The sequence below is a fragment of the Puma concolor genome, chromosome A3 (assembly GCF_028749965.1).
Source record: "Puma concolor isolate L17-30 chromosome A3, mPumCon1.1.hap2, whole genome shotgun sequence".
NCBI classification, from domain to species: Eukaryota; Metazoa; Chordata; class Mammalia; order Carnivora; family Felidae; genus Puma; species Puma concolor.
The window spans coordinates 54,807,557-54,834,233 of NC_141669.1; the positions used below are offsets into that span (position 1 = coordinate 54,807,557).

General features: G+C 39.0%; 2 protein-coding genes and 1 long non-coding RNA gene across 3 annotated transcripts in view; 1 reads left to right on the forward strand and 2 right to left on the reverse strand.

Moving 5' to 3' along the window:
- Nucleotides 1-26,677, reverse strand: part of ANTXR1 (ANTXR cell adhesion molecule 1) — a 223,029-nt gene that overhangs the window by 180,001 nt on the left and 16,351 nt on the right. Inside the window, exons 2-3 of the mRNA XM_086700957.1 lie at nucleotides 16,903-16,974; nucleotides 12,149-12,220 (exon numbers count right to left, since the gene is read on the reverse strand). Coding sequence (XP_086557083.1) covers nucleotides 12,149-12,220; nucleotides 16,903-16,974 — 144 coding nt within the window. The remainder of the gene's footprint in view (nucleotides 1-12,148; nucleotides 12,221-16,902; nucleotides 16,975-26,677) is intronic.
- The window catches only part of GKN2 (gastrokine 2), a 112,990-nt gene that overhangs the window by 10,281 nt on the left and 76,032 nt on the right, over nucleotides 1-26,677 (forward strand). The gene's annotated exons all lie outside the window — the stretch shown is intronic.
- On the reverse strand, nucleotides 1,434-5,920 carry LOC147582456 (uncharacterized). The gene is made up of 2 exons (XR_015249142.1): nucleotides 1,949-5,920; nucleotides 1,434-1,710 (listed from the first exon to the last, which is right to left on the reverse strand). It is a non-coding gene; the product is annotated as an uncharacterized LOC147582456 (long non-coding RNA).

Sequence of the window (26,677 nt, forward strand, 5' to 3'; positions counted from 1 at the left end):
CTAGGGCCCCAGGCGTATACTTCACTTTCTTCTCCTAATAGGGGTACCCCCAGAGGAAGAGTGCGAGAAGTACAGGACCTCACTACTCTCACAAATCAGTCTGCTCCCAGAACAGCTGAATTGCTTCAAGGTGGGTTCTTTTTACCGTCACTGAGATTCAGTATAAGGAGGCCTTAGACAAACTTCCTCTAGAGATATTGCCTGTGAGCTCCTGTCTGGAAGAAGTCTCGCTAGAACCAATACACAAAGGAAAAAAAAAACCTTTTCTCTAACCTCATGCTGAAGCAGTATTTTCTACCTATATCCCGCTATATTGGGATAGACTGACCAAATGTTAGAAACTTCGGAGAAGGATGTGAGCCACGGAGAACTGGGAGCTTGCTCTCTGGATTGCTGTTGGGTTTACTATGATGATTTGAGTAGGGTGTGTCCAGGAGGATTTGGGGTGATTCCTTAGCTGTTTGTCAAAACCCCAACCACAACAGTAACAATACTTATTGTGTGCCTGGCACTGTTAATCCTTCTAACAGTTCTATGCAGTAGAGACTATCATTCTATTCATTTTATAGATGAAGAAACAGGCACAGAGAGGTAAGGAACTTTCCCATGGACCCAGCTCCTGGGATATTCTCTCTCAGTCAACAGGACGAGAGAATAAACACATACTTCCCTCTATTTCTCTTAATTTTGCCATCCAAACTTCTTGTACCTAAATAAAGAGTACCTAAAAATGGAACAAATCCAGGTTCTTTCAAGTGCAAAGTATCTGGAGATTCTTTTTCTCTCTTGTTATTTTTAAATTTAGAAAAGGCTTTTAGAACTATGTCTCTTGGTAATGACAGCCTGTAATCATTCTGCTCCAGGAATCAAGCGATGTGTTCAGAATATGTCATTTTCCCCTGTGACACTAATGGCAAAACCACACTCTCAACCAAACCAAAGGATGACTGAGAGGGATGGAGAAGTGTGGTCTCTTGGTTTCCACTCAGCAGTTTGAGCCAAGAGTTCTTGGCTTTCACTCCAACTCCTTAAGCAATAGGCAAAATGCTTAACCTCTTAACCCCATCTGTGAAATGCTGATACTACCTCTTTACCTCTTTGTGAGGAGTATTTCCAAGCTCAAGTTGTTACAAAATCCTGAAGATAAAATGTGTAGAGGGCATGTGTTTTCAGAGACGTGTTTTCTGGAAGGAGTCTGAGGGTTTGGGTGGTGAATTGTCTATGCTAGGAATTGTTTTTAACTTAAAACTGTATGTAATTGTAAAATTGTGGGAAACTCTATAGTATAGTGATTAAGAATGTGGACATTGGGGACAGCATGCCTGGATTCAAATCCAAGTTCCTACACTTTTACAGCAGGGTGGTCTTGTGCATTCATTGACTTAGTATCTCCATCTACATAATACTAATAAATGATTCTCATAACAACCTAACAAGGTAGGTATTATCAATTTTCTCTTACTATAGTTGAGAAAAGTATTCTAGGTTATTGGTACATTATAATTCATTAATAAAAGATTGTATATAGACACAAAAGTAAGTTTACTTATGCATTTGCACATATACATAGTGGCTGGTTCTGTTTAACTATTTCACAGACAAGAAACCAAAGATAGCAGCACAGTAAATTGGGTGGATTATATAATAATGTAGTAGAAAAAATCACTAGATTAAAAATTTTTAATTTTGTTGGTTAAAAAAAAAATCCTACTGGGGCGCCTGGGTGGCGCAGTCGGTTAAGCGTCCGGCTTCAGCCAGGTCACGATCTCGCAGTCCGTGAGTTCGAGCCCCGCGTCAGGCTCTGGGCTGATGGCTCGGAGCCTGGAGCCTGTTTCCGATTCTGTGTCTCCCTCTCTCTCTGCCCCTCCCCCGTTCATGCTCTGTCTCTCTCTGTCCCAAAAATAAATAAAAACGTTGAAAAAAAAAAATTAAAAAAAAAAAATCCTACCACTACTGACGACTTGTATGAATTTGGGCAAATAATTCAATCTCTCTGAGAATAATTTTCCTGAGCAGTGAAATGAGGCCAGTGAGAGAGTTGGATAAGATGTAATAATTCTTTGACTCATGGTTGTTTGCTTATGCTTTGTTTTTTAATCTTGCAAAGTTTAGAAGGAAGGTGAGATTTCCAGGTAAAAACAGTGGCTCTGGGTCTACACATTTAACTTCCCCTCTTTTTCCCTCCAAAAGGCTATAGAAACAGCTAAACTAGTTTAATACAGGGAAATGTTTTTTCCATGGTGGAAAATAGGTAAGAGTGCCACACACATGCCAGGTACCTGGGATAATTCCTGCAAGAAGGAGAGTTGCTGAGATCAGGTTGAGGAAGAGCCTAGCAGCCTGGAATTCTAGGACATGAAAAGCCCGCGGTTGGTGATGGGTTCATTTCTTACCACAGTGATCCAAAACCTACACCTGACATTCTTCTTTTGGCTCCAGCTTCCCTCTTACCTTGGACACACTACTGGGTCTCTACTCTTTCCAAGCAAAAATTATACCACATCTAAGTTAGCCCATTGTCTTTCACCTGGGATCTTCACATTTTCAACAAAGATTTTTTCATGACCCCTGACAGAACTCACCCCAAATGCCAGTGCTGAAAAACCTAGTTGCTCCTCTTTTGAGTCACTATGCTAAGGAAAGTCTCAGGAGTTGGGAAGAAGAGGACCAATTTGAGGGATTTAAGAAAATTTCCCCTTTGAAAGAAACTCATTTGAAAAACAGGGGAGCACATAAAGCAATTCTAATTCATATTCATGATGAAGATAATCCATCTCCAACACAATAGCAGGGTGCCACACACATACACAAAAGGAAAAATTTAGGATCAGAAAAATATTCATAGGGTTGAAAGAGATTATCTGTCAGGTAAAAAATGCAATGGCACTGAAAACAGTAAATGAAAGATGAAAGAAATTAAAGCAAGCATAAATACATAAGTAGACAGCCTGTGTTCATGGTTCAGAAGGCGTAAAATTGTTAAGGTGATAATACTACCCAAAGTGATATACAGATTCAATTCAATCCCTATCAAAATTCTAATGACATCTTTCTTCAGAAATAGAAAAACTTATCCTAATATTTATATGGAATCTCAAGGGACCCCAAATAGCCAAAAAATTGTCTAAGAAGGACAAAAGTTGGAAGACTCACACTTTCTGATTTCAAACTTACTACAAAGCCACAGTAATCAAAATAGTGTGGTACTGGAATAAGGACAGATGTATAGAGGACCCAAAAAGAAAACTTTGCATATATAGTCGAGTAGCTTTCAAGACGGGTGCTAACCAGTCAATGGGGATAAGACAATCTTTTCAACAGATGGTCTGGGAAAACTGGATGTCCATTTGCAATAAAATGAAGTTGGACACTGTTTAAAGCATATACAAAAATTAATTCCAAGTGGATCAGGGACCTAAATGTAAGAGTTGAAACTAGAAAACCCTTAGAAAAATCATTGGGAAAAAGCTTCATGATGTTGGATTTGGCAGTTTCTTGGGAGATGACACCAAAAGCATGGGCAACAAGTAACGAACTGGCGAAACTAGACTCATCAAAATTAAAACTTTTGTGTGTCAAAGGGCACCATTAACAGAGTGAAAAAGTAACCCACAGAATGGGAGAAAAATATTTGCATATCATATATCTACTAAGGGATTAATATCCAGAATATATAAAGAACTCTTAGAAGTTAACAACAATAAAAAACTCAAATAAAATATGGACAGAGGACTTCAACAGACATTTCTCTAAAGATACACAAATATGCCAATGAGCACAAGAAAAGATGCTCAATATCACTAAACATTAGGGAAATGTAAATTGAAACCATAATGAGATACCATTTCACATCCATTAGAATGATTGTTATTTAAAAAACAAAAACAAGAAGCATAGTAACAAGTGTCAGCAAGGATGTGGAGAAATTGGAATCTTTGCACATTACTGGTAGCAATGTAAAACAGTGCAGCCACTGTGGAAAACAGTCTGGTAGTCCCTCAAAAACTTAAATATAGAATTACCCTATAATCTAGCAATTCTACCTCTAGGTACATGCCCAAAAGAATTGAAAGCAGAGACTTCAACAGACATTTACATGCCAATCTCCATAGCAGCATTATTCACATCAGACAAAAGATGGAAATAAGCCAAATGTCCATTGACAGATGAATGGATAAACAAAATGTGGGACATACACACAATGGAATATTATTCTGCCTCAAAAAGGAATGAGATTCTGAAATATGCTACAACATAGATGGACCTTAAAAACATGTTAAGTGAAATAAGCCAGATTGAAAAGAAAAAATATTATATGAATCCACTTATAAGAGGTAACTAGAGTAAACAAATCCATAGAGACAGAAAGTAGAATGGAGGTTACCAGGAGCTGGGAACAGTTTCAGTTTGGGATAATGAAGAAGTTTTGGAGATGGATAGTAGTGTGATGGTGGCACAACGTAAAGCCACTGAATTATATTCTTAAAATGGTTAAAATAGTAAGTTTTATGACATGTATATTTTACTATGATAAAAATATTTCAGTGGAAGCTGCAAACAATAAGTTGAATACAAACAAAGTTAAAAATTGGTGAATTACAGAACAAAAGTGAAAAATTCTCCAAGAACTCAAAGAAAAATGATAAAGATTAAAAAGTTATACCTAGAACACAAACAAGTTTAGAATACATTTAAAAATCCAAAGGACGAAAGAAAAGTAATAATAAAAAATTACAGAAAAATATTTCTTAAGCTCAAGATATTTGTTATCAGATGAAAAGCTTCAAATCCTATACAAAATTAATGAAAGAACATACACCTAGATATTTTGTCTTGATTTTTTTTAATTAAGGAAATTAATTTTAATTTACTTAAGGAAAAGCAGAAAAAGACTATTCACAAGGAGAAATGTACTAAATTGGCATTTTTCTGTATGCAACGTAGAATAGGATATACGCAAGTTGGCATAGTGTCATTGTCAGTAAATATAGGGGAAAAGATAGAGTGTAAGAACTTCATATTCAATTAAAATGTTTATATGGAGGTGAATAGCAATAATTCTCAAATAAGTTGGGACTTGGAAAGCTTAATATTCACATACCTTTCAGGAAGATTTTACCTGAAAAAAGACTCAGCCAACTAAAAAATTAAAAAATAAATCAGGTAAAAATTTCAAGTACTGGAAAGGAACTATGTATGTGTATGTGTGCATGTGTATGTATTTATGAGACATAATGCAAATAGTTCTTAAGAAATTCAGCAAGGAGGGGTGCCTGGGTGGCTCAATTGGTTAATCCTCTGACTATTGGTTTTGGCTCAGGTCATGATTTCATGGTTCTTGGGATTGAGCCCCATGTCGGGTTCCATGCTGACAGTGCTGAGCCTGCTTAGGATTCTCTCTCTCCCTCTCTCTCTGCCCGTTCCCTGCTTGCATGCACATGCTCTCTCTCTCTCTCTGTCTCTCTCTCTCTCAAAATAAATAAATAAACTTAAAAAAAAAAAGAAATTCAGCGATGAGAATAAATGAGATTACTTAATTCTTGCCATTGTAAAGACAAGCAAAATTCATTGGGAACTGTTGCTAGAATAAAAATGAAATTATACTTCTTCAAATTCTACTTTTCAAATTTCTGGTGCAAAATCAAAATATCAAAGAAGGGTAAAAGATAAATGAGTGGACACAGATATAGCAGAAAAATGTTTTTAAAAATTTAAGTTTATAAAAATTTTTTTGACAAAGGACTTAAAAAACATGAAAGGTAACAGAAAGGTATTCTATGTTGATTAGGCATATAGTCCATAATGAAAACCCATGTGAACTAAACAATATGGCATAAATTATAAAGCAATGTGTTGGAGATTCAAATAAAAGTTATGGTGGAAAGTTTAAAAATACCTCTCTGTCCTCACAGATCAAATTGACAAATTTAATCAATACATTTCTTATATAAAAATTTTATCCATCAGGTATACATATGGTCTAACATCCATGGATGATAAGTAAAATTTAATCACTTACTAATCAACCAACAAAAATTAATAAATTTTAAAAGTAGAAATTACATAAACCAGTATTTTAGAAAATAAAACAAACAAAAAAGAAACTCATTCACAATGGAAGGAAAACTTAAAAATGCCTTTGGAAAACACTTAATAACACTGTATGAGACGGATCTGAATAAAAAACAATAAAACCTTAGTAAGAGACATAAGTGAAGGAATATATCTTTAAATAAGAAAATATATACAATAAAATTGCAATGCCATTTTGCTAAGGTGATTCTGTACTTTCTATACAATTCAAGTGAAAACCCCAAGAATATTTTGGTACATTAAGCAAATTATGTAAATTCCCATGGGAAAACAAGCAAACAGAAAAACAAACTACAAAAGACCAGGGAGATTTTCACTCATGATTAGAAATGAAGAAGGACTGGTCTTCCAGATGCTGAAACTAATAAAAATGGTGTGGCCTTGGGGCGCCTGGGGCTCAGTCGGTTAAGCGTCCGACTTCAGCTCAGGTCACGATCTCGCGGTCCGCGAGTTCGAGCCCTGCGTCGGGCTCTGGGCTGATGGCTCAGAGCCTGGAGCCTGCTTCCGATTCTGTGTCTCCCTCTCTCTCTGCCCCTCCCCCGTTCATGCTGTGTCTCTCTCTGTCTCAAAAATAAACAAACGTTAAAAAAAAATTAAAAAGAAATAAAACACATCTATAAAAAAAAAAATGGTGTGGCCCTAGCTAGGAACAGAAATGCAGTGTATCAGAATAGAAAACACAGCAGTAGATCCACGTCTACAAAAGAGTTTAATTTTTCAAATTGGTAGTAAATGATTATTCGGCAAATGATGTTGGAAAAACTGGCTAAGCACTTGGAGAAAACGGATGGATCTTGGCCTTATACCTTACATCAGATGAATTTCTAGAAGTAATGATCCACATGTAAAAAAAAGTATAAAAAATACTGTAAGTAAAAGTAGTCATAAAAGGACAATAGCAGCCCAATCACAATTATGAACACTGATGTTAAATTTCTAAATAAAATGCAGAAAACTGAGTTCAACTCTACGTTAAAATAATAATATATGACAACCAAGTGTAACCAGAAATGCAGAATGATCCAATATTAAAAAAAATATTTTAAATGCATTTCACTGTGTTAGTAGGTCAAAGAAAAAAAATAGGATCATCTTAATATATGCCAAAAATGCATTTGATTAAATTGAATATCTATTCCTGATTTCTTTTAAAGGAAGAGTTGGACTTCCTTGACATGATCTCATTCCAAATGATGAGACATCTAAAATATTTAAATCAAGATCAGGAAAAAGACTGTCCAGGGAGTACATAGGGAATCATATGTAGTATTTAACACTAAAATAATGTATTCCAATAGTACTTAAATTAACATTAGATCCTTTATTATGCTGTTGAAGAAACCTGAAAAATGTGTTACAGTTTATCAATCATTTTGCAAACTGATGAAGCTATGAAATCTTGGAAGAGCAACATGATATGATGCAAAACATATGAGTCGGACTGATTCCAGAATCCAGAATCATACTACTAATTCTGCCATTTTTGTTATTTGGCCATAGCAAGTTATCTAAAATCAGATTCTCGGTGCCCCTTATCTACAAAATTGAAGTAATAGCAGGCAAGATGGAGTAAATTTGCTACTGGCTATCTCATCTCTCCTGGCAATTATTGCCAAAACCTCTGGACAAAATAAAAATGCAAACAAATAAGGACTATGAAAAGTAAACAAAGCAGATGGATTGGGAAGAGTAGTTAAAACCTGGACAAATAACCCAGAAAGAATGAATTCCACATTCCCCCGGCTCTTTTCTTTCATGGCTTTAACCTGAGGGTGGGTCTCAGTCACATGGTAGTGGCCTGAGAGGTCACCATATATCAGGCCCCTGGGGAAGGGACCCCCTGTGACTCAAAGAATGTGGAGAGAATCCCAACTTTCATTTCTCTTTGATTACTTCTGCCTTTGCCCCATGGGTGACCTCAGTAGAGAACTACACGAGACAATGTGGAGGCCAAACTCCAAGATAAACCCCACTTTTCTTACTAGAGGACTTGGAAAGGGCGGCCTCAGTGGGAAACAGTGTGTGGGGAATCCTGCAGAAAAGAGAGCTGGAGAAGGGGGTCCCAATAATTCTGTGTATGAAGCTGTATAAGTCCTGGGCTTATCTCTGAGCTGCACATGCGTAGGACAGGCTTGAAGCTGCTTAGCAAAGGCTTTGAAAACTGAACTGAAAAAAAAACCACCAACCACAGAAGAAGAGAGAGAACATGTTGTCTGAACCTCGTGCAAACAGAGAAAACAAACTAATATTCTCCAGAGGATTTGAAAATGACTCAAGAGTCTCGACAACCTAATATTAAAAGTTTCTAGGATATAATCTAAAATTACTCGACATACAAAGCACCTAGAAAATGCACCAATTCTCAGGAAAGAAACAATTAAGATGCCAATCTTGAGCTTATGAAATTGTTAGACAAAGAATTTAAAGCATATAAGGTTTATATGTTTACTTTATAGTTTTTATATATTATATTACATATAGTTGATCTCATAAATATTTACCTCATATGTAATCTCATTGTATATCTAATTATATATGATATATTTCATTATATGTTATACCTTATTATATGTTTTTATATATTATATATTTAAGTATTTATATATTTATTTTATAATTATGCTCCCATGAGGTAAAGGTAAATACATTTGAAATAAATGGAAAGATAGATGATCTCAGCAGAGGAATACAATTTTTAAAAGGAACAAAATAGATATTTTGGGACTGAAAAATCACAATGTCTATGATAAACAATTCAATAGATGAGCTCAGCACCAGGATGGAGATGACAGAGGAAGGAGTCTGTGAACATGAAGATACATCAATAGGAATGATCTAATCTGAAAAATAGCAACAAGAAAGATTGGAAAAGAATTGAACTGACCTTCAGGCACATGTGGAATCATATCAAATGGTCTAACATCTCTGTCGCTGGTGTCCCAGAAGGAGAGAAGAAAGTGGTGCAGAAAAAATAGTTGAAAAATAGGGTTGCAAATTTCTCAAATTTGGTGAAAGACAAATTATACATTCAAGAACCTCAGCAAATCCAAAATAGGAAAAACTCCAAGAAAACCATGCCTAGATAGATCACATGAACCTGCTGAGAGCTAAAGAAAAAAATGCTGAAAGCAGTTAGTGATAAATAGTATATTCCATATAAAATAAGGAGACCCCATTAGAGATTGAATGGTTATATGAGGTTAAGTGAGAAATGATATGTAAAATGTTCAGCAGATAAAAGACACAAATGGTAAGTATTGTTATTCGAATTGTAATTCCTTTACTACCTCTCAACACACCATATTTATTTTCTATTATATTTCTTCAGCCTTCCTGTGGTTTCCTTTATATGGATTTGATCCCAAGAACTGGATGCAAATATGTCTTTGATATTATTTCTTGTGGTTTACCCACAATCTCTTGCTCTTGTGGAAATGAGAGTCTCTGAATTCACGTCCTGTTTTTGAGCAAGTTTTTTTTAACTTACACGGTTCCTCAGTCATTACATCGGTACAATAATGCATCTATTACTGTCTTATAGGGATATTGTGAAAATCTGATGAGATATAGAGAAAAACATAAACATTCCTGTGACCAACTAAAACACTGTAAGTCATATCTTTCAGAAACAGTACCAGTTTGGAAGCTCTGAAAGCCTAGTTCTTTTAGCCAATCTCATGAAAAAGTATTTTGGAGAGAGAAGGCTTGTCCACATTTCTCCCTAGGCTGATAATGTTGGGGATGTGTCAGTAATCCATTCATGCTTTGCCAGCTGACCCATAGGTTAGGCCAAGCAGTCACCTCATGAAACCAAAACATCCTTTTTAGCAAGGCATTTTTTGGCTGTTTGATGCATATTCAGCCCTTAAATATTAAATGCTCTTTCTAGCAAAGTGGAGATCATAACCTCTGTCTTCTCCTTGGTACAGGAAACTAGGAGTAGTGAAGTTAAGGCATAAAACATTAGATTCAAGTGAAAAACATTGGATTCAGGTGACTAATTTGAGCTAGCATAACCAAAACGAGTCTGAAAGCCTAAGCATTTTAACAACGTTTATAAATCTGTAAACCCCTCGGCTGCCCTCCCCACTTCCCAGAGGCTGTGAGCAGTAGCACACAAAATACCCACAAGAGGTGTGAGATCTAGGTCTCTGGGCCAAACTCAAGCATGGAGTGAGTGGGGTCAGCACGAAGCAGCACCGGGTGGCCTGGGTTATAGGAGGATGTGAAGAATGGGTGAGAGGGGAGTCTTCTCTGAACAAAGCCATCTCTGCATAAAGGATGTCATCATGTAAAGACTGAGAGAAAGTAGGAGTCTTTCATAGGCTAGAGACACTTTCTCAGAGCTTCTTAAAATCCTTGGCCAATAGTGATGGAAAAATCTCTCAAGTTTCTTGAGCTTTAGGATTCTCTGTTTAACAGAAGGCAGCAAGGGAGAGTGGAAGGAATGTGGAGCCTGCATTTAGTGTGCATTCTGCTTGTATCCTTAGGAATACGACACAGCCTCAGTTTCTTCTTCTGTTAATAGGAAATAAGAAACCCCTGTTTTTAAAATGGGGTTTCAAATGGCATGCATGAATAATAGATACTGCTGAAGGAGAAATAGGACTTGAGGGGCGCCTGGGTGGCTCAGTTGGTTAGGCGACTGACTTCGGCTCAGGTCATGATCTCATAGTTCGTGAGTTCGAGCCGCTCATTGGGCTCTGTGCTGACAGCTCAGAGCCTGGAGCCTACTTCAGATTCTGTGTCTCCCCCTCTCTACCCCTGGAGTGAGTGAGAGTGAGGGGAGTGTCTACCCCTCCCCTGCTTATGCTCTGTATCTCTCTGTCTCTCAATAATAAATGAATGTTAAAAAAAATTTAAAAAAAAGAAATAGGACTTGAAAACTTTTACATGGTACAGAGAATTCTTTTTGTTACACATGGGAAACAAAGACATGGAGAAAAATGAGGACTAACTCAGATTTGCTGTGTTAGTGCAAAATCCAGAAAACCTTACTCCATCCTATTAGTCCTAGTCTGATTTCTGGAAGAAGAATGTTATAAAGTCTCCCTGTCCTCTGTGCTTGCCCTTCCTCCTTTCCTTTTCCCTACATGTCCATACACAGTCTGTCAGTAGTCCCACATGTGTCTCTCCCACCCCATGATGTTTCTCTCATGTCACTATTGCATTTTTTAAAAAGTGGACAAAAGTGTTATTAACTCAAGAAAACTGTTATCTCCACTTCCAACATACCATCCTAATTATGAACAAATGGTATATCTCTATTTTTGCTAGTTTTCATGGGTAAGTGGTAAAACCCCAAATAATATCTTTGTTAAGCTACATCTAAGTAATCCTTGTATGTCAACAACATTTTGCCACACCTGATTCAAATTTCCTTTTTTCCATGGTACCATAAACCCTCCCTTTCTATTCCCTGCCTTGGCAATTATGTTTAATAATATTTCACGTTCTTACTTCTCTCACAGTATGCTTATTATATCTCTGAAACCTTAACCCACAAAATAAATCTAATTTAAATAAAAGAAACTATAATCCTCCAAGGATTTGGCTTGCTAACATTTTGCTTGAAGTTAGCAGACTGAGTTGCCAATCAAATGTAAGATTTACCTTAATGCGATTTAGTCATTTACAGAATTTCACCAACATCAGGAAATTCTATCAGTCATCACAGAGTAAACTAGCAGATGGGTCAATGTACAAAGTTCAAGGCTTCAGTGGAAAGAAAGAACTATATGATTAAAATGACTGATGGGGCGCCTGGGTGGCTCAATCAGTTAAGCATCTGACTTCGGCTAAGGTCATGATCTCTCAGTTCTTGAGTTCGAGCTATCTGTGCTGATAGCTCAGAGCCTGGAGTCTGCTCGGATTCTGTGTCTCCCTCTTTCTCTCTGCCCCTCCCCTGCTTGTGCTCTCTCTCTCAAAAATAAAAAAACATTAAAAAAATTAAATTTAAAATGACTGACAGTCAAGGCTGGCACTAGGGCACATATACCAGAACTACTCAGGAAAAGGTGGGCTTTTTAGCAACAGGGAAGGGAAGCATCCTTACCTGTCTTCTGTTAGCTTCATTAGGGTTGTTCCTCGAGTAGAGAAGACAATAAAAGACATTCTTAGCTGTGGGCTGGAAAGGAAAAGAAATTCTATTAGGGCAGATAGAAAGACTATAGAATGCCATTTCCTTCCAGTCATCTTACCTGTTTTTCCTCTCCTATCTGGCTGCCAGAGCTGAGGACCTACAACCCTAAGAGAGACCCCGCAGCTGGTGTCACAAGTATTTAGCCAGTAGCCGACTTGAAACTGTGGACCAGTGGGAAGACCTGTGGTGTCTTCCGGGGGCGCTGCTTCAGATTTGACACCACCGCTCAGTGACAGCGGGTGACAAATAGGAAAGCTAACATTCATCACTGCCCCATGCTCTGTCTGAAGAAGTGTAACTCTAGAAGACAACTGGTCTGCATGGTGTTTATAAAAAGGGGACCCTGATAGGTGAAATTTCATAGTGTCTCCACGGCAGTCCAGTGTATCCTCTAACGAGGGGAGTGGCTAAACCTGTTGCAGCTTGGTGCCATCAGCCACTAAGATCATACTATAAACACCCTTTGCTCTGAAAGCAGGATCACCATCAACTTTTAATTTCTGCTCGGTTTCCCAAGGAGGTGATCCCAGAAGGAGAGAAGGTGCTGATGGGCCACCAGAATATCTATTCCACTTGGTAGTTTTATACTTCTCATTATTAATATACACGGTGGCATGGCTTGTTTATGGCAGTGCTCAGGAGCTTTGTCCTGGGTAAAATCCACACTTTTAGAGGCAGAACAACTCTCAGTTGAGGACCAAACTTGTTTCTCTGTCTGCAAAATGGACTGTCCAGAAATAACAAAAGCAAAACAGACATTTTTAAAAAAAAAAGAAAAGATGGGGCACTTGGGGATCTCAGTTGCTTAAGCGTCCGACTTTGGTTCAGGTCATGATCTCATGGTTCATGAGTTCGAGCCCCGCATCGGGCTCACTGCTGTCAGTGTAGAGCCCATTTCAGGTACTCTGTCCCCCTCCCCTGCTTATGCTTTCTCTTTCTCTCTCTATCAAAAATAAACATTAAAAAAAAAAAAAGAAAAGAAAAGATGGACTATCAGCTGTAGTGGATTCACCAATAGAGTGCTGTCTGTCAGGCACTGTCTCTGGGTGGCCAACTGGTTCATCTGTCACAATGTCAACCTGTTTCTTCACCATGCAGTACCCTCCCACCCCTGATCTGGCCCCCATATCTTATAGTTCCCACCTCCTCCAACATTTCCTAAACCCTCCCTCCTTTTCCATTTCTTAGCTTAGGACTTTGCCCTCAACTATGTGACCACTGCAATTATTTCCTGGCCGGTGACCTTGCCTGTCAACAGTCTTTGTTCCAATTCATTCTCCACACTGCTTCCCGAGCTATTTTCCTAAAATAGAAGTCAGACCTGTCATCCATCTGCTATAAAAATCTCCAATGGCTCCTACTGCCTCTAGGATAAAGTCTACATTCAATACCATACATCTGATGCATCTTTGGAAACCCTTATCATGGTGTTTAATACTTGGTAGGAGCCTAAGGAGTATGAATTGAATGCCGGTATCTTGAAACAGACCTCGGTTCTCTGTCCATGACACAATTCTTCCTATTACCACCTCACTGCAGCTAATCAGCAAAACACCATAATTATCATAATACTATAATAACAGTCAACCTTATCAAGTGCTCACTATGTATCAGGCACTATCATTAAGTGATGCGCACATATTAGCTCATTAAACCAGTAACAACTTTATGAGATCAGTACTATTATTGTTCCTGTTTTCCAGAAAATGAAATTGAGACTCTAAAGGACAAAGTAATGTTCCCAAGGTCACACAGTGGGAAAGTAGTGGACCCAGGACTTAAAACCAAGCTCCTGGTTCTAGAACTTGAGCTCCTAAACAATTATACAGAGTTCAGCCCTAGAAAAATTGAATTTGAAATGTGGGTAATGTACAGCTCCAAGAGGCAACTAGTATATTTGATATATGAGTCTTGGCTAGAGACTTAATTTGGGAGTTTTCAGCATACTAATGTGAGTGGAATTGTTCGAAGACAGTGTCAGCAGCGAGAAGGGAAGTGACCCAAATCTAGAACCAACACTAACATTTAAAGGCCCAGCTCTAGTCAGTGAGATGAAAGGAGAACCAGAAGGTGGAGGAAAGAATTTCGAAGACAGGGAGCTCTCAATCAAACGAAGCTCCTGCATCCAGCAGAATAAGCACTGCAAGACACTCTCTGTCTTTGTCCTCTTAGGGCATTAGTTAGGGACTTTGGAGAGAGCAAGCAGGTGGAGGGGGGGATGGAAGCCAGATGGCAGTGGGTTAAGGAATGAATAGGAAGTAAGGATATGGTGATACTGAGTCTTTAAAGATATTTGAGTGAGAAACCAGCAAAGAAATAGGTATCTATAGTGTCTATAGAGGAACATAGTCTGGAGATTTGTTGTTTTCTTTGTTTGTTTGTTTTTTTCAGATGTGGGGTAGGTGAGATTTGTTTACGTCTATTGATGTAGAAATGGTAGAGAAAAATACAAGAGAAAAACAAAGACCTGGAGAAGATTGGAGACAATGGGACAAAATGGACTAAAATGGAGGGGTCACCTTCAAAGGGGGAATACTTGAATCTCAGAGATAAGGGGAAGGACATACATGCATCTTTTAAGAGTAGGACTGGAACTTTAGGAAATCACTTTCTGTTATTCACAGGGCTCTTGGTGAAACCAGGAGGTGAAGTTCTTTGCTGAGAGTGATGGGTGAGAGGTGTGGGTTGAGGTCTTGAAGGAAACAGAGAAGAGTGAATAAGCAAAAATCATTCATTCCTTTTCAAAATCTATCCATTTATTCAAAAATATTGATTGAGCATGTACTATGTGTCAGATACTATTACAGGCACTTGGGCTGCAGCAGTCAAAATACAGTACCTGAATCTTGGAATTTGCATGACAGTGACAGTGATATCTTGGTGCTACACTCTGAGGGTGTCCATAGACAAGAAAGGCCAGAGGAGACAACCAGAGGAAAGTGTCTTGTGGTCTGGATTAAGCCATGTCAACTTTTCTCCTCCTCAGTTTCTTTATCAATAAAATGAAAGGATTGGGTTAAGTGGTTTCTTAGTTCCTCCACCCCTACCTCTCAGTGTCTTTGATTCTAAGACAGTGAGGCATCTGGAATTGCTGAAGGAACAGCGAGAGAGAAGTGCTGAGTGGCCACTCTAAGCCAGGTGCTGGGCTACTTGGTTTGCACATGTTTTCTCTTCTAATTTTCACATGCAAACCAGGGTTCAACCAAGGTAAGTCAATTGCTATGGTTGCACAATGGAGCTTGGATTCAAGTCCATATCTGCCTAACTTCAAATCCTTTTCCAGTAGACTCCTCTGCTTCAGAAAGAACAGAAGACCAGAAGGGCAAATAGAAACAGAGCAGATACTGTCAAGTGTCTGGAGGCAGATTTGTTTTATATCACTTCAAAGGATATAATGGATATAATGGACGGGAGTATAGGAAGGACATATTGGCTCAACGACAAAAAAGACTTTTCTGGAAACTGGAATTGTCCAACTATTGAGCTGGTTGCCTCCAAAGGCAACAGTTTCTCACCAACGCTATTCAAGTTAAGGGTAGCGAATGTCTCTTAGGATAGTTTGGGAGTCGTTGTTTTCAATTGTAGGCTTCTACAATTCTCACAAATACTTTGATTTTAATACCGCTCATGTATTTGCTTCTTTCCCCTTCCTCTCTCTCCTCTTGGCATCTGCTTTTTCCAACAATCTGGGTTTAGATGCTGCCTGCTGCAGCTTCTAATTTTTGACATCACAGAGAGGATACCTCCTAACCCTTCCCCTCCAATCAGGCAAGCAGGTAAGAGGTCAATTGAATTTGGAGGGAATGTGTTTGTCATTATATTGGTCTCAGGGGTCTTCTGAGATAAAGAATCTTATTCAAAGAAGAAGTTTATGGTTACTCACATGGGCTGGAAGACTTTACCGACGCCATGACACAGGAGGGGGGCTGCTTTAGAGTTCACGATGATCAGAACAATTTTACCAAAGACCTTGACAACTGGCTTCAAGCACATCCATGAAAGCTATCACAGTTGTGTCTTCCCTTGGAGACTGTACCCAAGGAAGGTAAAATGACCTCCTTTTCTTTACCAGTGGACATCGATACTTACTGGAAAGTAGGACCTCCCAGGCTCTGCAACGTTTATAGTGCAGTTCAAAACTGCATTGTCCTCCCTTGGAAAGTGGTATAAAGAATGCTCAGAGAATTCTACCTGTTAGGACACACAGCCAGGCTGACCAACATGGTGGTTTCCTTGGGACTGAGGGAGCTCTCAAAATGTGAGATTTTCAGCGCTGTCATAGGGAAAGTTCTGGGCACACTGGAATGAATTGGTCACCTTTCACCCTACACCTTTTACACCTGAGTCCAGCTAGAATAAGCCAAGTGGCCCAGTGTGGTGCACTGTGGAAGAAAATGTTAATGATCCTTCTGAAAGAATATATTGTTCAATAAGAGAGACAGCGGTAAAATTTTGGTCTTATAACCAAATCAGGGTCCTTCTGAAAACACAAAGCCAAAAGTTATTCTAACACGGCAAAGATTAAAACAAAGTCAAGTCTCTGGTCAAAGATCTGAGAGTCTACCTTTGTCAAAAAGCATGCCCAAAGTAGTTAGTAGTTAGCAGAATAGCAAACGTAGGCTAGTTTTACTCATGGCAGAGCCCTATATATACATTGTGTTTCTCACCTGATGAATTTATGAGCCAACTGTTCCACAAAGTAATAGATTTCATTCCAGTGGTGCAGCACACTTCCTGATCTGGGAAAACAAAAGCAGATGGCACTTAATCAAGTGTTCATTCATCCTTACCTTGTATCATTTCTCTTTATGTTCTATTATCTTACATTAATTGGGCTCATTATCAGAAGCTTCTATAACTTTGGAAATCATTTGGAAAGGTGTTTAGACTCAATGTTAGCGTTCTTGAAAATTTTGTTAAAGAATCTCCCTTCCCTCCCCCTTCCATCCCTTCCACCCCCACTCCACACACTAATGCACTAAAACAATACCTGGACCTACCCAGATTCACAGGTCGGTTTCAAATCTTTAAGAAACCATTGTTTCTGTGCAATTTAAATTATTCATTGATTAGGGAAGAAAAACAATTCCAGTTTATTTAAAGAAATTAGCACAAACTAGATGCCCAAAGACACAAAGACAAACAAATCCCCCTCCTCAAAGAGTCAGGTTTCATTTGCAAATACAGATGAAAAATCTCTAAATAAGATGATAGCAAAACAAATCCAGCAGGAATCCAAAAGAATAATAATTAATTAACCGGTGGAGTTTATTTCAGGAATGCATGGATGGTTCAATGTTTAAGAACATTTAATGTAACTATTCATACTAATAACAAACGAAGAAAAACTATACAGCCTTTCATTATATTCAAAAGGAATCTTCTTCCTAAAGTAGAGGGAAACTTTCTCTAGGACATATGGAATTACAGAATTTTAGATTTGGAAGGGGGCTTCTTTACTTCCCAAGATTGACTTCTGTTTTACTGATATCATTTATTAACTGCTTCAGTTCAGCTTGTATTTTCCACAATGCCAATACTCTCAATCTGTTGCAGTGACTTTATAGTAGGTTTTTCTGTTCTAACTCATTCTTTGTGTAGCTACGATGCCACTTCCTTTCACTTGAGGATATGTTTCAGCTGAGCACTGCATTTCTGCCTGTCATTCTAATAATTGTTGAGGTTAAGAGTTTATTCATTCTACCCTGACATTTTGTACAAAGAGTTTCCACTTGTTTCAGATTACTTTATTCACTCATTTACCTTAATTTTAACTTCTAAAGAGTTATTCGTTGCTATTTTTTCCTTTGTTTCAGACTATTTTATAGATTTTTAAATGTTTTTATTTTATTTGTTTTTTAGAGAGAGGATGCACATGGGAGGTGCAAAGGGAGAGGGGGAGGGAGGGAGAGAGAGAGAAAGAGAGAGAGGGAAAGAGAGTGTGAGAGAGAGAGAGAGAGAGAGAGAGAGAGAGACTCATGCAACTCCACGCTCAATGCAAAGCCCATTGTGGGGCTCCATTCCACGACTGAGATCATGACCTGAGCTGAAATCAAGAGTCAGACGTTCAGCTGACTGAGCTACCTAGGCATCCCTAGCCTATGGAAATTTAAGATGGATCTGTGCAATAGATTTTGTGCTTTCATTTTCATGGCACAACAACCCAAGAATTCTCATTCTGATTGAGTATATTCCATCTCTATAAGGAGAATTTATTTGTCTCTGCCCCACATCCAAAAATGATGTTTATCTGACCTGAAGAAAGGGGCACAATATGTTATGGTCATACAGCGAAAGACTCCGTATCATAAGGCTATCTCATTTTTCCCAACTTAATCTGTAACTTCAATTCTAGGAAGTATTCTGAAAGGATGTTTTGTAAAACTCAAAAACTGACTTTAAAAATGAAATGAAGATTAAATGTCTAAAAATAATTAAAGCAATTGTGAAAAATAATAATAAAGCTGGAAAGCTTGCCCTATCCGATATAATGACTCCATATGCATGACACGTGAAATAACTGTAGAGCCAATGGAGTAGAAGAGAGAACCCAAACCTCAACCTACATGAAGTCTTGCTATATAGTGAAAAAGGTGACTCAGACTGAGGATAGAGAACTAACCCCCTAATAATGATGTTATGACAGTGGATTTCTAATTGGGAAAAAAAACCCAGTTAGATCACTGTCTCATACCAAATGTAACCCTAGATGTATTAAAACCTAATGGGAAAAACAAAACTTTAAACCATTGAGTGAATTATAGAAGGAGACTTTTATGTCCTCAGGTTAGTGAAGGGTTTCTCCAGCCAGGTACAGAAAGTAGGAATTATTTTTTATGAAAAGGATAATTTTGACTACCTGAACCATCTACAATTCTGAATGACAAATTGGTACCATAAACAGGTTCAAAGAAAAGAAAAGAAGTGATGTCTGCAGCAAATAAAAAAGACAAAATTTGTGTCCAGGATATGTAAATAATTGGTACAAGTAAATATTAAAAAGCAAACAATAGAAAAATAGACAAAGGATCAGAACACACAATCCCCTAAAGGAGAGTAAATCAGCATTTGAACAACATTTAACTCTTCTAGGTAATACAGAAATACATATTTAAACAATTGTTTGGGGAAAAACAAGAAATTTCCTCCGGTGGCAGCATAGAGCCCTGCAGAGTTGGGGGTGAGGAGATGGACAGATGGCGAAAGGAATCTGGCAAGGAGAGGGGTGGGGACCCCTCCTCTCAAAAATAAACCTTTTCCATTCTGGCCTCTTAGCCTTTATACATATTCCAGCTGCTTGGGACACTCCAGGTCCACACTGCTCCTACTGATTCTTTAAGACTCAACTCAGTCTCTGCCTCTTGCCTTTAACTGACATAGATGGGGCTCATCACCCCTGCTCCATGCTTTCGGGGCACCATGTACATCTCTCAGTCATTACTATCTGCTCTCTCTGTGAGGGATTTAGGGATATTTGCCTCTCCAGCATCAACCTGTTTGTACAGCGGAAGAAAGAAGAGCATGAAAAGAAGAAGCCTTGATTGCTCAAGGAAGCCTCTTGATCTTTTGCCAGCTGGACACCAGCTCTTCTGCCCTCATTTAGATAAACCCTCTGAATTTCGTACTCAGACAGCTCCAGCCAATTCCTGTGACCCTGTGTGAACCCGAGAAGCCTTCCCATATGGGCCAGTGACTCTAGAGCACAGCTCCTTGGTCAATGGACCTACCTAATCATCAACAGAACAACCTACTGGCAGCTGGAAGTCTCCCAAGAGCTCACCAGAACTGCATATCCTAGCCCTGGGCTTTTAAAACTTTGGAAATCCTCTTTCATTAGAATCCAGGACATCATCCTGGACAGGATTCAATGGTATACTTCAAATTTCAAAGACTGGTCCTAGCTGCATTCCTTCAGCCATGGGGTAAGTGGTCTGGTTCTGGGGTTAATGCTATGTAAGTGCCTCAGAAGAGGCAACACATGACTGATGATAAGCCATAGTCCGATCTAGAAATCTACAAATCCTTTTCACTGGAACCAAGAGATTTCCTTGAACACTGGTCATCTGTGACCTCTTCTGAAATGTAGTGTTGTATGTTGGTCCAGGTGACCAGGACAAGGTCTATCTGAGGGGTAGTGTAAGATGCCTAGTGATTAGAGAGGAATCCCCTACTTCCTTCATCCCAAGTTTGATTTTCTCATTAGTAGAGAAGTCCTACAGCATGGGAATTCTATAGGAGGGAGAAGAGGAAGCAAAGTGTTGGTGAAATAGGGACTTGAATCAGAATTGAGGCACCATTCTTGGTTGTTTGCCTAAGGAGGAGAGGTTTGGAGTAAATTCTCAGGTTACCATTTCTTTGTTCTCAAGGATGGTCTTTATTTAACAGCTACAAATCTATTTGCATCCCTTTACTTAAACAGGTCATTCAATAATAACTCACACTTTCACACTGTCTTAAAACATTCCTTTTTCATGATTCTTCTATCTGACTGACATGTAAAATGTACACAATTTGGTATTCATGTGACTTGTTGATGCCACAAATAGGGCAAGATCTGAGAAATCACCTCGGGTGTTAAAGAAAAGTCTGTATCTATCTGAAAACCTTCTTGCTAATGGGCAGGGACTGTATTTTCTCAAGAAGAAAATAAAATGAGACCCCTAAGACAAAACTGGAGGCAAGGAGATATTTGATAGGCTTGCTTTTCCTATCCCAACTGTGCTAATAATTGCCCAGAGACTGTTGAAGTTTGTTGTTTCATACTTAAACATCATCATTCTTTATGCAATTATATAAGCCTTGACCAAAATATACCGTTTTGGGGACACACTTGAAATGTACCTAGTCTGTTACCTCAAGTGTGGGTAAATATAACCTTCTCATATTCTGGGAACCAAACTGGTTTTGTCTTCTCTGGGTTACCATGGGACCCCAAGGGGTCTAACCTACTCAAGGAGCAGAGGAATATAGGGTTATCTATATCGCTGCCTTGGAATCCTTCTAGTCCTTATTACTGAGTCTTCTTAACTGGCAAAATCACACTCTGTCTCACCCCAAGGTTATAATACCCCCTGGGAAGGGAAAGAACCCCACGTCAGTTGCTTGTGATTTTAGCCATGGAGGTGAGCTTGTTGGGGGTACTGCTCGTATTTCTTTAACCCAAATCTGCAGGAGCAAAAGGCTTACCTGCCTGGTGCCATAGTCCCGCTCCCTGCCTCATCACCACCCAGTGGTCATAGCTAGACTTCCTAACCCTGAACTCTAAATACATCATTCATGGGGCCTCTGGAAACCATCCACTGTGACCTCATCCAGACTTCTGTCGTTCTGCCACATGGATAGATATGTTAGGATAGATATAGGTCTTTGACTGAATTTGGACTTTGTGTTAAAGGATGCATGTGTCACTTGTACTTTGCCTTATAAATTGGTTTTCTGGCTTGGAATATGCCCTAGTAGGTACTCCCAGTACCTAGTTGTACCTAGTAGGTACAACCCAGGGTGGTGTGTCCATATTTGGATCATTGGCTTCCTCTCAACCCTGAGGACTTAAGTGGATTCCTCCTGGTCATAGCCAGAAATAGGGTGTTAGATGGGGAAATGGTAGAGAGTGGATTCAATTCCAGCTTCTATCCACCCTACCACATATAAAACATACCATTAATCATATCAACCTATTTAATAGTTAATGATATTAAAATCCCAGCTATGGAGTCCTGATGTTCTCTTCAGGCAGTAATGGCTCACCCAGCCATTGTTACCAAAGCTCCAAGGTAGAAATAAAAACTGCTTCTTAGCCCAGATTATGTAGGAACTTGCAAATGTTTCACTGGACTCTGTTATGGGTTTAAAAAAACTGCTTTTAAGACAAAGTCGGTGGCAAACTATAGTCATGGAGAGCTGAAATGTCCATGTTGTAGAAAATCAGCAGATGTGAAATGTCCCTGATATTTGACTTAATTAAATCTTAATTCAAATACAATTCTAGTCCCTGAAGATTTCCATAATTCAGCTGGGTATCAGGACAATGTGGAGGATTCAGGCTCCTTATTGGGATTTTGTGCTTTGGTTCAGTATAAGTCTCAGCAAAATTTGGAATTCAAGGGGCCTCCAGGAATTCTGCTTGAATACAGTCCTACAGAGTTCCGTGCTTGAAGATCCATTCAATATACATGGGTCCACTAAAAATCAGAGTCAATGCCTTTTCACACCATTTTTTTGACTTGACTTTGAGAAGGGTTTCCCAGATCATGGGATGGCAAAGCCACCAGTCCTTACTACTAGCTCCACAAGAAGAAAGTGCTGGGGGCAGCTCCAAAGTTTCTTACTTATTTTTGTTTTTCTATGCCCTCTCCAATGTTTGGAACATAGTAAGAAATCAACAAACTTTTGTGTCATTGCATTCATTATGAGTTCCCAGCAAAGGATTTCACATGTAACCTGGCATTACCCTCAGATTTCTGCTCAATTACTTCCAAAGGTCTAATATGCAAAGAGTAGGAGCAAAATAAGAACCCTAAATCTCATTCTGATTTGTTTTCTGAAATACATTCTTTTGTGCTTATGTGAGTTTCCAAACCTCCCTGTGGTTAAGCTCCTTAGAAAACACAGGCTCTTTCCATTAGCCACACACACAACCAGAGTCAGAAGGAATCAAGTGGGCCAAACTGAGTTTAAATTGTCTCCCCTTCTTTTGTACATGGGTTAGAATAAGACGAAAGGGAAAACAGAGCTTATTTTTGAAACCATCACCCACAAGTCTTTTAATCCTGGAAGAGAGAGTTGCTCTAACGATGGAAATTATAAAACTGTCAGTCCCACTCTTCCTTAGCCCCACCCAACTGAAGTCACTGATGTTCTAAGTGACCCACCCAGGTCCCCAGCTAATCCTGGAAGGGTGCGCAGGCTCAGGCGCCACTAAGTGGGACAAGCAATTAGTCCGTCAAAGGCCCAGCATTCATTGGCCCCCTCCCTCTGCTCCCCAGCTTCTTCCGTGGCCTCCCTCATTCCTCCTAATCTCACATTGCACTCAAATTGGCTGGAGCCCGAAACCCAGCCCACGCCTTATCCTCCTATTACTGACAGGGTTCATGGCCAAGCCTTCCTCATGCTTAAAAAGCTTGACCTTGACTCTTGCCTCTATTCCAACTTCTTCAGATACCAGTCCAGACCCAAACCAAACCATTGAGCACTCCACTTTGAGTTTGGGGGCTCCTTTCCATGTTGTGGAGACCCCAGCCCAGGACACCCAGCCCCACCCTACTGACTTGTGAGGAATTTTTCCTTTAGTCAAACTGACTGATGGCTGTAAAAACAATGACTTTCAAGCTGCAGAATGCAACCTATTAGTGATTTGGGAAATCATTTTGGTAGGATATTGCCAACATTAAAAACAAAATGAAGCAGAATGGAACAGAAATATTAGGATCTATTGCATGCTGTAACAGAAAGTAATTCTGTGTGGAACTTTTTGTCAATTATATGTAAGTAATATGATAGATAGATAGATAGATGTAAACTGTATTTTCTCTTGCAAATCAGAGCAAAAGGATATTATAGCAAAATAAGTACTCCTTTCATCTCTATTAATTTGACTTTTCCAGCACACACACACACACACACCAGGAAAAACCTAAAATATTATCTGATACCAACTATTCGTATGTTTGGTGCAAATTTAACACAAAACTATAGTTGTTTGGAAAACAGAAATCGGTTACTTGTCCAAAAGGTATTTCCCCTCATTAAAATGAACACTAAGATGTGATAGGTGAGACCCCCCCACCCCTCAGGTTACCAGCCAAAGCCACCAACATGATGTGTGGATGACCGCTAGGTGACCATGACCAGACAAGGACAGTAACGTGGCTGCCAGGGAAGTCAGAGGCCCCCTTCACATGCATGCCAGGAGGACACAATAAGCCATGTGAGTGAGAGAAGTGGAGGGCGGGGAGGGACAAAACCTCAAATTTGATATACTGACTGTTTAAATTCTTGCACTGGGCTAAGATTTCCAGTTTGGAAAAAAGTGTTCTCTTCTGCTCACCACACCTGCACCCAGCAGGAGGGTCTTTCTTGGATTAAAAAAGCAGCTTTAAACTATTTTCTATATATCCAAGTACAGTAAAAATGGGTTTTTTTTTTCTACCCTGGGATACATATATTTGTAATTACTGCATTTCTTTATACAGAAATGTGGAACAACTTACTCTTGAGGCTGTTCAGACCAGCAGTTAGGAGCACCAACTTGGTGGATACCCATGTGAGTTTAAACTCCTGATGTGAGTTCAGACTCCTTCCTGTTCTTCCACTTACTAGTATGGCATTTGAACAAGATGTTTTGCTTTCTTACACTTCAGCTTCCTCCTTTATACAATGGGGATAATAGTATCTATCTCATAAGGATTGTTTTAAGGATTAAATCTAATGATCCCAAGGTGCCAAGTATCCTGCCTGAGACACAGTGAGCACACAGGACAGTGGCCGCTCTACCTCCCTTCCCGCCATCATGATTATTAAAGTCCCAGGGGTAAGATCTGAAGTGCTCGTTTCTTATCCATCACTGACACCTGGGATTACCTCTTTCTGAAATATCTGTAAGTTTTATAGATGAAAATGGATCTTCACTGCAATTTTTATTTGGATGGACTTAATTATAAGCCACAGATTTTTTTCATATTTATTGTGCACTTTCTGTTTTAAAAACACTGAGTATCAATAAGCATTCTTTTCTTTTTTTAATGTTTATTTTTGAGAGAGAGAGAGAGAGAGAGAAACAGAGTGTGAGCAGGGGAGGGGCACAGAGACAGAGAGATACAGAATCCGAAGCAAGCTCCAGGCTCTGAGCTGTCAGCACAGAGCCTGACATGGGGCTTGAACCAACGAGCTGTGAGATCATGACCTCAGCATGACCTCAGCCGAAGTCCGACACTTAACCGACTGAGCCACCCAGGTATCCCTTGAATATCAATTAGTACCAACGACATAATTTGCAGAAATCAGTGCAAAATGAAAAGGAAAGCCTCTTGTTCAAAAATTACTAAAAATTTCAAGATGGTGACAGCAGAGCATTAAACCAAGTGCCAGACCTTTGTAAGTGCGGGCTCCTGGGTGACTGCAGAGGTCCCATGTGCCCGTGAGGCTGACCCTGCCATCAATATCCTTTGCCCATTTTCTACTGGGGTGCAAATGTTTTCTTAGCCCAGGGGTCAGCAAACTCTCTGTAGAGGGCCAGACAGTAAATACTTCAGGTTTGCAGAGTATGGTCCCCATGGTAACTGCTCAAATCTGCTGCTGTAGCACAAAAGCAACCATTGAAAGCAGCCACTGATAATACATAAATTTAAAAAGTGTGGTGATGCTACAATTGTATTTATAAAAACAGTCTGCAGGCCATAGTTTGCCAACCTCTGTCCTAGACAGTGACTTTCTTTCAGTTTTTCTCATCACAAAAATCTATGTATTTTTCCTGGTTAGCTAAAGTTTGAGTGTAGCTAAACTTTAGTGTATTTTTCCTGGTAGCTAAACTTTTGCTACTTATTTCCTGTTATTTATTGCTGAGAATGTGGACTAGAAAAATTGTGCCTTGGGATATATACGGAGGCATTCTTTGCAACTTAATAAATATTTCATGGATATTTGAAAAGAAAGTTTATTCTCTGTGGGGTATATGGTTCAAAATATATGTATTAAAACAGCCTCATTATTCATACCCTCTATGTCCTTTGAACACTTAAGTATTCAGAGAGATGTCTTTTCAGATTCCACTGAGAAAATGATTTGTTTTTCATCTTTGGCAGTCAAGAATAGATGAGAGTTATCTTAATACATTCCCTAAATATTGAAGCACCCTTGCATTTCTAGGATAAACTTTACTTGGTCTTGGTATATTCTTCTTCTACTACACTGTTAGTATAATTTTGATGATATCTGATTTTGGATTTAAAGTTTTTATTCAGTTTGGTCAGCAGTTTTGCATATGAACATGTTATCTTTAGTAGATATTGATATCAGATATATACAAGCTTCCTAAAATAAACTGGGAGACTCCATCTTTTTCTGTTTTCTGGAAAAGTGTGATACTGAAATTTTCTGTTCCTTGAAGATGAACTTTTCTAGAACTTTCCATGAAACCCCACTGGTCCAAAACCAAAGGACCTACTCACAAAGGCAAACTAGTCCCTCTCAAATGTCCACATTCTACTGGGAGGGGGTGGGGAGGCAAAGTTGGAAAGATCGAGCATTTTGCCTAACTGAATTTTCTAAAATCGCAACATTGGACTCTTATTATCACTTTGGTTCAAAATTTAGGGATTTCCATAACTCTTACTACTCAGTAGGTGGACCTGGGAGGAAGAAGGGGGTTTGGGGAGCTAAAAGTAGACTACATTTTGGTTTGTTGTTGTTGTTGTTATTTTGTTTTGTTTGTATATGAATGTAGTG